At 43.2% G+C, this 14,450-nt stretch overlaps 1 protein-coding gene across 1 annotated transcript in view; it reads right to left on the bottom strand.

The window, feature by feature from the left end:
- LOC126198530 (heat shock protein 75 kDa, mitochondrial) overlaps positions 1–14,450 on the bottom strand; it is a 379,324-nt gene that overhangs the window by 188,239 nt on the left and 176,635 nt on the right. The window contains exon 4 of the mRNA XM_049934925.1: positions 5,649–5,804. Within this exon, the coding sequence (XP_049790882.1) occupies positions 5,649–5,804 (156 nt within the window). The remainder of the gene's footprint in view (positions 1–5,648; positions 5,805–14,450) is intronic.

The raw sequence follows: 14,450 nt of genomic DNA, 5'->3' as shown, positions 1-14,450 counted from the left end.
AGAGGAGCCACTATCACGCTGCCATCTCCAATAGGGAACTTGCAGGACCCTCAACAGGTAGAGAACAGGATTGATAAACTTGAAGAAGTGATGATGAACTTGGTGCACGTGGGGCGAGGCAGCGCTGGTTAGCAGTAATCTGAGTGAACCCCGTGAAAACGGACACTTTTTTTTTTGCAACTAATGACTGTCCCGTGGCGTTCTGACTGCTGAACATTGAACGCAAAAAGTGAGAAATTATCTCAATCATTAAAATTAGATTCTAGTTTTTTTAATTATATTGTCTTTCTGTGTTTTTCTGGACTGATAAATAAATATAAACATAATGATATCTACATTTTAATGTAAAATAAAATGTGCCAATCGTTAAAGATACGGTGAAAGAAAATGGGAGCAGATGAATCATATATAGTTTCTATAAAATCATGTGGGAATAATAAAGCTGAAGACCAAGAAAAATGTATTTGTGTTAAGAACTGCGTAAATCAAACTGTAGGTTATTGGCATTGTTGTCAATGAAACAACGAAGCTGATGACAGAAAGTGCAAAGGGACAGACACAGATGCTAACTTGTCTGCCGGAACGAAGAAGAAAACTTGTTAGACGGAATCAACAGTGTAAGTCACTCACAGAACCGAGGACTTCAATGAATCCAGAATTCTCTTCTCGAGAACTAAAAGGTACCGAATACACACCCAATAACAGAGAACTCTGCGCGTAAAGCCCAGATGCTAGGGGCAGTTTACGCTTTAGCAATGCTGTCAGCGGTGTTCGAAAGCCTCCGTTCTCGTACATGACTCTGTCGATGCGAGCCCATTAGCGATATAAAACTGGAATTCCTATTCCCAAAGTGGTATTCGAAAATTTGACTCCAGTTCTCAAGAACACGGGGAAATTCTCAGTTCTCGCTTTTCCCAAAGAGTTCGCGCAAAACAAGACATGGGTTAACAATAAAAAGAACAACGAGAGAGTGGTGAAGAGTAAGGGCACGAGCTACAGGGAGGAGGCACGGCAGTACAGAATTCAAGAGAACTGTCCTATGTAGGGAGCAAGATTACACAGGCGGACTAAGCAAAGAAGGTATATCTGAAGTTGATTAGTGCAGGCGATGAATGCATCGCCAAGAACAACACTATAGTAGATTCGAATACTGACACTGTGCCAGGGCAGTGATAGTTTCATTTCCCTATCCACACCTACGAGAATTACCGGCAGTCACATTACCAAATGGTGTAAGTTTAGTGCAACAATAAATTATTGTGTACTAGGCTAGAAATTTCCTTTCATTGGTGAAGTCAGCATAGAAACCGGACCTGTGGGTTGATTTCTATGCAATCTTGAAAGTAGCAAAGCAACACAAATAAGGGCGAATAAGGTAGCCATGTTTGCTAATGTGAGTTTATTTTGTAGGGAGTACGTTGAGAAGACGATTACTCTTAATTGGTGGCTCCCGTGAAGGCTGCTTGGATTCTGGTGGCTAGGCACATATCGCTTTCATCGAAACATGATACTTGTGACAATTTAATGTAGGATTTAGGTCCTCAACAATATATTCTGTTTCTGTCATACGAATTTGGTATTTACTTGCGGCCAAGGAAGCCCTTCCCTTACTTCTTTAAAAGTACACCAATGTGTAACCAGAAGGAGCGCAATGTCGGAGGAACTTGTGCACGTGAATCTATCAGCTCAGGCAGCTTTTTTATACAGAGATGTTGTTTATATGTCCTCAAACTAATTGACGAAACCCTTACAAACTTTGTACATAGGTGGGATGTTACAATACACAAGTGAGGAAGAGTTGTCTGATAATGCACATCTGGAGCACAGAACTGCACAGAAGTGGAAGGTGAGTTACAGGAAATGCGAAGAAGAGGGAACAGCAAGCATTTCCAATACGATGTTCAAAATTAAGACAGTGAAGCACGAAATGAAAAGGAATAACAAAGGATAGTTGAGGAGAGAAATCTATGGGAAACGTGTACCAGAGGATGGTCCAAGTTACACGGATGTGCGCTGCAGCATAAAGGAACAGTTAGCTTGCCACTGGGAGTAGCAGTTGAAAACAAAAATTCTTAGGGTAGCAAAGACAAAAATATGACAGAGATGATTGGAGCTGTTCTATCAAGTATTTATCAATACATGAGATAGTTAGCAAACGATACGAAAATTTAGAGAGCACCGTCACAACTCGAAATAACTGTCAACTTACAAAAGAAATACACATATCGTGCAATATATTCGACACATCGAACTGGTACAGTTCAGTGTCAATGTTCGTAATCCATTTGAGAAACTTTGCAATACGTCTTCATAACTATTGGTATCTTTCGCTGCACAACACATGGAGAACATTGCAGGGACAAAAAGACGATGGTCGAAAGGCAACTTTCCATCAGCATCCAGGTCATTAGAGACAGCTTTAGCTTAGTTTGGACGATGATGAAGGGTAGCCTAATATTTCTCTGACAAGAAATAGGAAAAGGCCGGCCGCTGTGGGCGAACGGCTCTAGGTGCTTAAGTCTGGAACCGCGATGCTGCTCCGGTCGCAGGTTCGAATCCTGCCTCGGGCATGGTGTGATGTCCTTAGGTTGGTTAGGTTTAAGCAGTTCCAAGTCTAGGGGAGTGATGACCTCAGATAGGACGTGTATATCTAAATCATTTCGAACACTTCATTCAAGAAAAACAGATAGCTTAATTAACTTTCATAAAGCCTCACTTCTTACAAGTTGTCCCTGTTGCACTCTCACTGACGATGATGGGCAGTAAATATCAGGCGAATATCGTAGCTTAATTCGGGCGAGCTCTTGTTTTAATCTATTTTATGTTTAATACGGACACTCTTGAACAGACAGAGGGAATCGCCGTGAGAAACCCTCTTTCACCCTTGGTGGCCAATATTTTTGAGGGAGTTTGAGGAGAGAGCCCTGAAATCAGCAGGCCTTAAACGAACTGTTTTTTGGAGGTATGTTGATACTTTTTTTGTAGTGTGACCCCAAAGAAAGAAAAATTAATGGAGTTTTTTCATCGTGTCAACTACACTCATAAAAACTTCCACTCTACCAGATGGGAACAGAATATAATGTTTCCTGCCGTTCTTGGGTGTTCTAGGTAGACGGAAGAATGATGGCTCTCACAGTAACTTAACTAACGCCCCTCACGCGGATTTACATTTGCAGACTTCGAGTTGTCGTCAGTCGTCTCCAACCATGAGTTTGCTGAAGACAGACACCTAGCGAGGTGGCACAGTGGCTAGCACACTGGATTCGCATTCGGGAGGACGACGGTTCAATCCCGCGTCCGGCCACCCTGATTTAGGTTTTCCGTGATTTCCCTAAATCGCTCGAGGCAAATGCCGGGATGGTTCCTTTGAAAGGACACGGTCGGCTTCCGTAATCCGATGAGACCGATGACCTCGCTGTCTGGTCTCCTCCCCCCCAAAACAATCCAAATCCTGAAGACAGTTGCACACAGGGCGCACAGTTTGCAATTGCGTGAGTTTGCCACAGGATACAAAGGATATCACTCATCTCACGGCTGTCTTCATAAAAAAAAAAATAATAATACTGCGCCCAGCACATCTTGGCGCTATAAGTTAAAATAAAAAATCAGCACTACGACAAGGAGGGTAATATGCCAGCAAAATCTACAGCTTTCCTCCCTTTTGTTGGCAAGAGCTCGTTCAAGATACGCAGGATTCTGCGGAATTAAAGTTAACGTAGTTGTCCGCCCATCGTATAAGAATGCACAGCGTCTTGCATCGATGAAGTACGATTTATTATTGCAGAAGGTTGGAACATTTAAATTCCTTTCCAATCTGTTAGGCTTGGTAAACCAGACCACACGCTCCGTAGAAGAACGTTGCGTAAAATGTCAACGATGCACTTGCCTTTGCTACTGCTGAACACCAGGCATACAATGGAATAAGATAAAATTACAATTTAGTTAGTGCTACTTCTTTTTGGGATTCCATTATAAAACAGTCCGTGGAGATACGCATGGCAGAAAATGTTATTACCTGGGTATGCAGCTGTCAACTGAGTAGCACATCGAATCCCACTATTTTTAGGTCTTGTTCACAGCTAAGACAGCAGCGAACGCGGAGGCGTACAATGTGCGGCGCCACATAGGACAGTCGGTTGGTTGGTTGGTTGTTTCGGGGAAGGAGACCAGACAGCGAGGTCATCGGTCTCATCGGATTAGGGAAGGACGGGGAAGGAAGTCGGCCGTGCCCTTTCAAAGGAACCATCCCGGCATTTGCCTGGAGCGATTTAGGGAAATCACGGAAAACGTAAATCAGGATGGCCGGACGCGGGATTGAACCGTCGTCCTCCCGAATGCGAGTCCAGTGTCTAACCACTGCGCCACCTCGCTCGGTAGGACAGTCGAGTTTGGCGTTTGCGCCACTGAGAGAACTACGTGCTGGCAGTGTAACAGCTGTTGCAGCTACGATCACGATGCGTGGGGGAGACCGTGCAGAGCGCTATACTTCGATTAAAACAACTTTGTTATTGGTTGATGTCAGTGGTGGAGAGCACAGCTTCTGGCTCGTACACTACACACTTCACACCGCTTGCTCATGCGACAGACAGCTACGCCTGGCATGCCTCTAGTCCAGTGGTCGTCGAACTACAGCCTGCGCGCCACATGCAGCACGAATCAAGTGTTCGTGTGGGACGCGGTTCTCAGCCGTATTTTATAATAATATGGATCTAGTAACTAACAGGCGAATCCACAAAAACAAGGCGATCAACGTTAAGAGCTTCTTAAGAGTGTTATTTTTCCGCTCAGAAAAAATAAAATACAGTAATATGTTTATGCGCGCTTAACTTTTAACTGGGGTCGGTGAATTCGGACATGAGCCATGTAAAGTTGGTCACTTACGTCAGGGGCAGAGGTGTTAGTAGCGCGGTTACTGCGGTGTTAGAGCATCTGAAAGCGGTATGTTTTACTGTTTGTCTTCCAGTATTGACGACGCAGCGACGTTGTGTCCTCGTACCGATCACCTACTATGGTACGTATTTGTAGCAAGGTATATGAAATTAATTAAGGCTGTTGCATACAACACGATGAGTAGAAGAAAAATGACATTCACAACATTTAGTAAGCATTCCTAATCGTGTCCAATATTGTGTAAATCATTTATAAGTGCATTTACTTGTATTAATCAATTAATCATTCGCTTACACATACAACACAGTAAAACTTCGTCAGGCAATTACAGTGTTACAGCTAGAGTCGCTGATGTTGACAATAATCTGAAACAGAGAACAGTCGACAAGAAGTTCTTCGAGTGGTGCTGACTTCTATCAGTACATGGGAGCCAGCAGCCAACATATCGCGGCGCCCTTACCATGGCTTGTCTACTGGGGAGGCTCATAACATACTAATTAATGTAGATAATAACACGATCACACTAATTTATGTAGGTTACCAACAAAGAATCAGATCGGTAGATATGCGGCTACACAGTGCACAGCAATGGTGGCCCCAATGCCAGCGAGATGTATGTGTGACGGATGCGTGCATTCATTCGCGATGACATTTGAATAAGTAACTACTAGATTCGTACTTTAAGCTGCGTTTGGCTGCTGCTTCAAGCTGAGGTGCCTACTATCATCGTACGAAGTGCGCGGCAGCGCCGGCCTCACCTGTATGGTGATGGTGCGCGCCTGCTTGTCGGTGGCGATGTGGATCTCCAGCGGTCCAGCGGCCGCCGCCTGCTCCGCGGCGCCCGCCGCCAGGCTGAGGTAGCGCAGCTTCTCCAGGGCGTCGCTCGCGTTCGACACCAGCTCGCGGATGAACACCTGCCGACAGCACGACATCAGTCATTACAGTTATTAAGCGCTGTCCCACTACCAAGCTGCTGCACACCGTTTGAGAGAGAGAGAGAGAGAGAGAGAGAGAGAGAGAGAGAGAACATGTCCTCTGACAACTTTCATGTCATGTTGGTTTGCATGGCCATATAATAATGAATTATTATTGCTTTTGCGTCTTAATATTACTACAAATAATTAAAGAGCATTTTTCACTAACACGAACCTCCGCTAACAACTAAGGAAAAAGCAGTGGTTCCAGGATGTTACAAAAGAGGCAAAATACATTTTTCAACCAATAACTAACAAAATGTAGTGACTCGTTAATTTGTATTTCCAAAATTACCACGCAAGATGTTTTATAAATAAGCGAAATGTTTTTCGTAAGAAATACTCTTTATTATTTGCAATAAGTTTTGGAGGAAAAAATCAATAACTATTAAATTTCAAAAGTTGTATCTTTTTATGGAATCAGTATCTACTGGTCCAATGTTTTTCACAGCAAACAATTTCCTCTCCAGACCGACAGCTAAACGTATAATAGGCACTTTCCAGTGCCCGGGTTTTTTCATAGCCGCTTTTACTTAAGTCACAGTAACTTCTTTTTTGCTGTATTTCGGTCACTTAAGACACCAGAGAGAGGACCTGGAACTGTGACTGTGCCAGGCGACATGGGTGAAACGACGAATCAACTGCCAGGTAAGAGCTGCAACGTCTATTAAAAGTCCAAAGATTAAAAGAAAGCAAACTGTGGCAAGTGAGTATACCGGAGCTCTCCTAGCCAATTATTCCTGTGTGAGACTAGTTTCTCACGAGTGAGCCTGTGAAAGTAACCACTTACATTTTAAACTTGTGTTCGGAGCTGTCGAGGTACACAGTCGTTAACAGACTACTCGTTACTAGCTACTTTCGTTACTAATAGGGTCTGACCACAGACTGCCGTTACTCATCTGCTGTAACTGTATAAACAGACAAGCCACACGCCAGATCTGATTACACGGTTCTGAAGGTGAAGGGTCCTACTCAGTAGCTTTAAGACAAAAACTTGCGTGAAACGAAAAATTTTCTAGCCGCCGGCACATTAAAAATCTATCGAAAATACGTCTTCCTGACTATTTGTTAAAATAAATGACATAACATTAAACGTTAAACTATCGCACCTTATGGACTGCACTGAGGGTAATGATTAATTTCACGAAGTAACAGACGTCTCGCTAGGTTGTACAATGGCTCAGTGCTGCATTTGGCACTTTAATACATAATTTACGAAGCTTACTGAGTAAGGTAAAAAAAAATAGGAGGTGAAAAGGCCACAAATACAAAGTTAAAAGGCTCGATTACCAGTCGATCCATAAATGCTTTTTTGTCACTTCTCACTTCTTTCACTTCTACCTACACTCTTAACATGAAAAAATGCCAAAGTGCAATGTGTTTCGGAGTGCATGTTAAACCGCCGCTCCCCTTTTAACTGGTCACGTAACTGAATTCAGAGGTTGGAGAAAGGCTAAGGACTATACCCCCCTCCCCCCTCCCAAAAGGACCGCGCCTAGTAAAAGCACTCTCGTGTCGAACCAACCTTCGGTCTGGTCATAGCTTTGCCCTTTTTATGCAGTAGTAAGTAAAGCTGTCATCAGTCGCTAGATTGTTTTCAACAACACAGTGCTTTACTAGGTATGGTCCTGTTGGAGGAACTCACAGTGAACTAACCATTCACTAAAACTATAGTTTAACGTGGATTCCGATCTACAGTGCAATTCGCTATTTTTCACATCAACAAACATTGCCAGAGGTGAAAGAAGTAATTGTAGTACCCTCCACAATCTTATATGTAAGTATAATTATTACTGTGTCTATTAATAAAGGGCAGGAATATATGCTAAACTGTAGAACGAGCTAAGCAGATTAGTCTTCCAGTGCCCTCCAATTACGCATGTTATTGGTTTTCATGTAAGGTGTATAGTGGGACCATGTTTTCAAATCTGCGATCGGAAGCTAGTTCCAAAAATATATGAAAAGTCGTCACTGCGATATTAAAAATGAAATTTTACGGAAGCGGTTTTGCAGGCACGAACTAATAAGCAATGCTGTTACAGTAAGTAAAATTGGAAAGTCAACTTGTGCTGCTGCTAAATAGCTGCAAGCGCTTTAGACCACTGGAATACAACATAAACCAAGTAACTGAGGTTCTTATAGGGGAAAGGCGGCTACTATGGGACACATCAATCAAAACTGGTAAAAACTTTTGTTATTGTTTTGTAATGAGGTACAACAGCACGAAACATTGATTTGAACATTTGTTTTTGAGTGAATGGTGAAAGAAATATTTCTAATCAAAACAACAAAAAGCAATAAAATATTTTCGACGGCTTACAATTCGCATATTAAAGAAGTGTCGAGCAGTATAGGCCGCACAACAAAATATATGATTTTTTTTACAATAAAAAGAGACGTTTTGTGGCTCACAAACAAATGTAATCTGTTTTACAATATGATAAAAACAATATGATAAAAACAATAAAGTATAAACTTAAAACATAACAGTAAGTTCTCTTATGGAAATAATATTTTGTTCCTTTCAAACGATGCAACTTAGCTCAACAATACTTCCTAATTTTCAAAGGTGAAAGTGAAAATACTTTTCATTGCTAATATACTTCATTATTTTTCAATTTTACGGTAGTCACAATAGCAATACAATGAATCCTCGATGCCTGCACGAAGTTCATTTGCCTAGGCCTCACAATTTCACGCTGGATATACTTTTCTTCAAAAAATTCCCACAAACAATGCTGTCAGACTGTCATTTGAAATGGCCGTTACCGTATCTTTTTTGGATTTTTTTCCAACTTCTCTTGTTTTTCTACTTTAGCCCTTTCCTGAATTCGTTAGCAGCTTCTTTTTCGAGTCCCAAATTTTTTTTCCGATTAACGTCTAATGGTTGTTGAAGTTAGTATTCCAATTTGCTCAGCATTCCTTTTCCAGCTTTTTATTTTCTTGTCAGTGCAAGAGGGAAAAGTAGAAATTTTCTTCAAAATGCTTGAAAAAGTTGGGTGACTATCTGAGATACATTAAGTTAGGTCTACACAAGCTCTAGGCCTAATGATTAGGAGAGGTGCTGAATCATTTGTGCTTGAAGATGAAGTGGCAGCTACAGTTGGGAGACATTCTAAATCAGTTGTGTCTGATGATGAGGTTAAGCCTACTGATTTTCCAGAAGAGCTTCTTGGAGGAGGAGCATCAGCACTTCAGATGCTGGATTTTCTATGTTGGTATGGGCAATGTCTATACAATCTAAGTCAGAGAAAATTTGTGGATTGAAGGGGTAGGTGACTGTACCTTTTAAGCTGCGTTAGCTCTTCTTTGTAGGCTTCATCCACTGACTTTGCAATGACGTACTTACTGGTAGAGCACCCGGGTTTGGCCACGTCGATAAAGTGCAAGCAAGGTTATATTGGTCTTTAAAACGGTTCATAAACGACCTATCAAGCCGGTGTAGTTTGTTAGATGCGATGGGGAAAAAACTCAGCACGAGGACATGGTGTGACGTCAAGCTTCTTGTTGAGTACCGTGACAATCGGGGAGGAGCAGAACGGAATTGTGGTCAACTGACCTCGACAAAATGCATTAAGCTTGTGGACTGGTGTTTCCGTAACACAGTTATGGACGCTTCTCCATGAAAATTTGATTGAAAGTTTTGCCTAATTTCTTTCCTCTGTCAAATCAGTGAGATGCTTTTACATTTTCTGTGGTATCGATAGCTAGGATGACACGGCGTAGCTGTCACTTGAGTTGCCACTACGAAGAAAACGACGACAGCGCCCTCTAGCAGGCGCAGTTCAGCTCTACAAGCACCACTGTAGATTCTTCCCATTTGTTCAAGAGCAGACGGCTGGGACACTTCGCTTCAGCTTCGCACCTCAGAGCAAAGTTATGTATTACTCTTGTTGCTAAAGTAAACGTGATTTATATTCACACTGCAGTACCGAGAGATTTTCACCTTTTCCTGCTCCTACCCACGCGCCGCCTTCGAGGCGGGATACAAAAGTTGGCGACGAGGTTTCCCCTATCATTTCCATTTTTGCTAGCCTCAGTATAAGAGTTTCATTTGTGTAAACCATGGCTTCGCCACAGGAACAGGCTTCGCTGTCCGATCAGGCTCAGCATATGACGCAGCTGCTTGCTGCCATAAATGGACTGGTAACGCTACAAACAGTAGCTACTTCGGCGCCTCCAACGCCACGGCCTGTACCGACGCCGTCGCCGACGGCGCCGCCATTTCGTGCCTTCAAATGGCTCTGAGCACCATGGGACTTAACTTCTGAGGTCATCAGTCCCCTAGAACTTAGAATTACTTAAACCTAACTAACCTAAGGACACCACACACATCCATGCCCGAAGCAGGATTCGAACCTGCGACCGTAGCGGTCGCACGGTTCCAGACTGTAGCGCCTAGAACCGCTCGGCCACAGCGGCCGGCTTTCGTGTCTTCAATCCTGACGTTGAAAGCTGGGCAGAACACATCGCACAGCTCGAGGCACACTTCGCAGCATACAACGTACCAGGTACAGAGCGGCTTGCCTTTTCATTGCCAACTCGGGTGTTGGTTGTACCGTGTGCTCGTGAAATTGTTTCCCACCACCCGCCCAGAAACTAAAACTTACGACGAAGTGATTGATGCTTTGAACTCCCTCTGCCGTGATAGTGTAAATGTGGTAGCTGCACGATACAAAGTCTTTCACCTCCGGCGTAGCCCTACTCAGTCGAATAAATCTTGGTTAGCGGACCTTCAGGGACTAACTTCTGATCGTGACTCATTACTCGTGTGGACACTCATATGCAGATATAATGATTAGAAACGCTATTGCGCAGAATGTGGCGGATCACCGCATCCGCGAACAAATCCTCTTTGCAGGAAGTAGTGGATTTGCTAGCCAGACAAGATACATTAGACATGGCTACTAGCGCGTTCGACGTGACCCCGGGTGTGTGTACTGTTAGCGCGGCACAACACGTGCGTTTCCACCCAGCCCAGCCAGCCATGACGCGCCACTCGAGCGCACGTAAACATGGTTCAAACCAGGCACCCTCTAAGAAACTGAAACCGTGTCCGAACTGCAATCGTACCCACCCATGGGACAGCTGCCCATCCCGTCAAGCACAGTGTTATTTTTGTAATAAGAAAGGTCACGTGCAAGCTGTGTGTAGTAAGGGAAACTCTAATACACAACTTGTCTCCCGTTCGCGTGACTCTCGTGGGCATCACCTCAACGGCAACCGCCATGGTCCTCATTCACATCAGCCTATGGATGTTAATGCAGTTTATTCAAAGCATTCTGCATCCCGTGCTTCGACAACTCGTTGTATGAATCAAGTTTTGCCAGACATTTCCTTTCGCATTCAGCGCGATGCGAGGAAACTTTTTGTGACTTCGTACATTTGTGGACGTTCTGTTCGCTTGCAGCTGGACACTGGTGCGTCAGTTTCTTTACTGAACAAATCAACGTATGACTTGCTTGGTTCGCCCCGCTTCGTCGTTCACATTCCACACTGACTGCATTTGCTGGACAGGAAATCTATGCTCCGCGTGTGTAGTTTGCAAGCCACGTATGGTGCAACGACCCGTACAGTGTCTTTTCATATGCTCCGCTCTAGTGATGCTACGAACATTTTTGGCATGGACGCATTTGAACTTTTCGGCCTCGCAATTAAAGACAATTTACTTTGCTTCAACGCTAGTGACCATGCAGACAGTGTTGCCGCACTACGCGATGACTTCGCTGTACTCTTTTCTGACGGACTTAGTTGCGCCGCAGAGCTTGCAGCACATTTTGTAGTTAAAGACAATGCCATGCCTATTTTCCGGCGCGCACGCCCGGTACCACACGCACTGCGCGACGCTGTAGCTGCTCAACTTAAGAATTTGCAAGACAGTGGTGTTATTGAACCTGTTCCTGCTTCGCCATGGGCTTCGCCTATTGTGTGTGTGTGTGTGTGTGTGTGTGTGTGTGTGTGTGTGTGTGTGTGTGAAGAAACCAAACGGTCGTCTCCGTATTTGTGCTGACTTTAAATCTACGGTAAATCCCCAGACAGTGGTAGCTACATTTCCCTTACCGCGTCCTGAAGACGTTTTTGATAAGGTTGGTGCGGGAAAATTCTTTTCCACGATTGACTTGCGGGACGCATACTTTGATTCCGCTCGACGAACAGTCGCAGCGCTATTTTGTGATCCACACCTTGGCTTGTTAGTTTCGCCGCCTTCCGTTCGGTTGTGCTTCGGCTCTTGCTTTTTTCAGTCTTACTTGCAGCAGTTGTGCCACTGTCCCTGGTTGCTATATCTTCACGATATAGTTATATCAGGTTGTGGGGCGGCTGGTAGGATTTTAATTGTTGTTAAAAATTTTGTTTGTAGAAACACTGCATTTCCCGGCCGATTAACCATATGTGCGGCGGCGGGTGGAATTATTGTTGTTAAAATGTTCCTATTATTTATGCTGTCTTTTGCCGTTCTCAACACTGGCTCTCTAACTACAATATTGGCAACCAGAAAGTGATTAGCAAAACGTGAAGCCTGTAATTAGAATTCCTAGTGCCCACTTCGTCTGAGAATACACTTATAGTTACAGCTTATAGCTCTGAAGAATTTAGGATATTGTCTGGGATTTATAATCAAAAACGATTTTCTAAAATAGTTGAGTATATTCTGAAAGTCACAGATGAAAAACAAAAGAATCCACACAACCTAAATAACAGAGCAGTTCAGAGTCTAATGCGCTGATGCAACTATAACTGTCCAACTTAAAAGTTCAAATGAATGCTCGCCATAATTTGATGATAACGTTCATCAAACGCCACGCTAAATAATGGTAGAATGTTTGTCCCGCGGCGGCACGTGAAAATACGACAATACGCAAACTGAAGATCGATAACTAAAGTCATCCCAGAATTAACACTTCACTCGAAAATGATTTCATGGTTACGCGTAACTCGAGTAACTTGATACGGCATCCGAGGCGGTTTGTAGCAATGATACCGACGCGACGCGACTCCCGACACAGATGGCGTGCTGTTCAGCGTCTGGAGAGAACTGGGGCCTTGCTTCCTCGCGCAGCGTTCTTATATATAAAGCCGCGGTGCAGACAGCTAAGAGAACGCCTGATCAAATCGGCTCTCCCGACTAGCCGCTGGGCTAGTAATGCACCACTTTAAGTTACCTAATAAATCATAGCTTCTATTGCTGATGGCCGATGAAGCTCTTAATTTAAATGTCATTCAGCACGCAGGTAAGTATTGATAATAAAATTTTGACGTGGCTAAGTTAAATATTTTGGGCGAGAGAATTAATTTAATTACACTGCACGCAGTAGACGAGCTCTGAACTGGCCCTTTGGAGATACGCTATCACTATAGTTTTATAGGTATTCAAATGAAACTTCTCATATCCTTATGGTGATAGCGGATCTCCATTCTACTTAAATATAAACATCCTAGCCTTATTTATTAGCCTACTTAATCTATCTTGCTTCCTTAAGTTTTAAGACGAAAACCAGAAAATCATGAATTTCCACTAAAATTTTAATTGGTGAAATCCAAAGTACTGTTTTTAGTAAATAATTATGAAAAATGAATCTAATTATAAATTTTTAACTTTCCAGCTCTTTTCTGTTGCGCCAATGATTTTTACAGAAAAACGTCCAAATTTCGAAAATGGCTAAAGTTATCGAACTGATATTCAACACACATTAATTTAGTATTACTCCTGACATGCTAGAAATGTTTTAGGTTATTTGCTTGATTTTTAAAGTATTGCGCAACATTTATGACGTCAGAGCTAGTTACAGCAGACTGGCTGGCACACAATGGAAAGACTGATGTGAATTTACTACAGCGTGAGTAGGCTGCTTCCCTACAAGGTCACACCCCTGACGAACATTCGCAGAATTTGCGTGCCTTGTTCACTGTACTTTTGCAGACAGGACTAAAGTCTAACAGAGACAAGTGCAATTTTTTTCAAACTGAGATTCAGTATTTAGGACATATGATTAACGGACCGGGTATCCACCCCTCGCCGTTACATATCAGTACCATTAAAGACTTGCCAGCACCCAGGAACTTGAAAGAACTTCAGGTTGTGTTCGGCAAAATTTCGTATTATATTCGGTTTATACCAAATGCAGCGCAGATTGCATCGCCTTCGGCGTAAGAACGTGCCTTTTGTTTGGCCTTCGGAATGTGACGCTGCTTTCCACGAGCTCAAATCTTCTTTGTTGAGTGATCGCTGTTTGTTTTCTTTCGATCCCTCCAAACCAGTTGTTTTGGCTGTCGATGCATCTTCTCACGGCATCGGAGCGGTTCTCTCGCACCGCATAAATTCTGTGGATCGCTTTTGCGTGTAAGTTGCTCAATTCTGCCCAGCAAAACTATTCTCAAATCGAGAAAGAAGCTGCTAAGCTATTGTCTGTGGAGTGAATAAGTTCCATGATTTTTTGTACGGTCGAAAGTTCTATTTGGTCACCGACCATATAAGCCTTTGACGTCGTCGTTCCACCTGTCAATTCGGCCCCATATTGCACAAAAGTTGCAACGTTGGACTTTGTATTTATCTAATTACAATTACGAACTTTTGTTTCGGCCTATGGT

Source organism: Schistocerca nitens, chromosome 8 (assembly GCF_023898315.1).
Source record: "Schistocerca nitens isolate TAMUIC-IGC-003100 chromosome 8, iqSchNite1.1, whole genome shotgun sequence".
Taxonomy (NCBI): Eukaryota; Metazoa; Arthropoda; class Insecta; order Orthoptera; family Acrididae; genus Schistocerca; species Schistocerca nitens.
The sequence above is the reverse complement of the archived record's forward strand: the minus strand, read 5'-3'. Positions and strand labels throughout refer to the sequence as shown.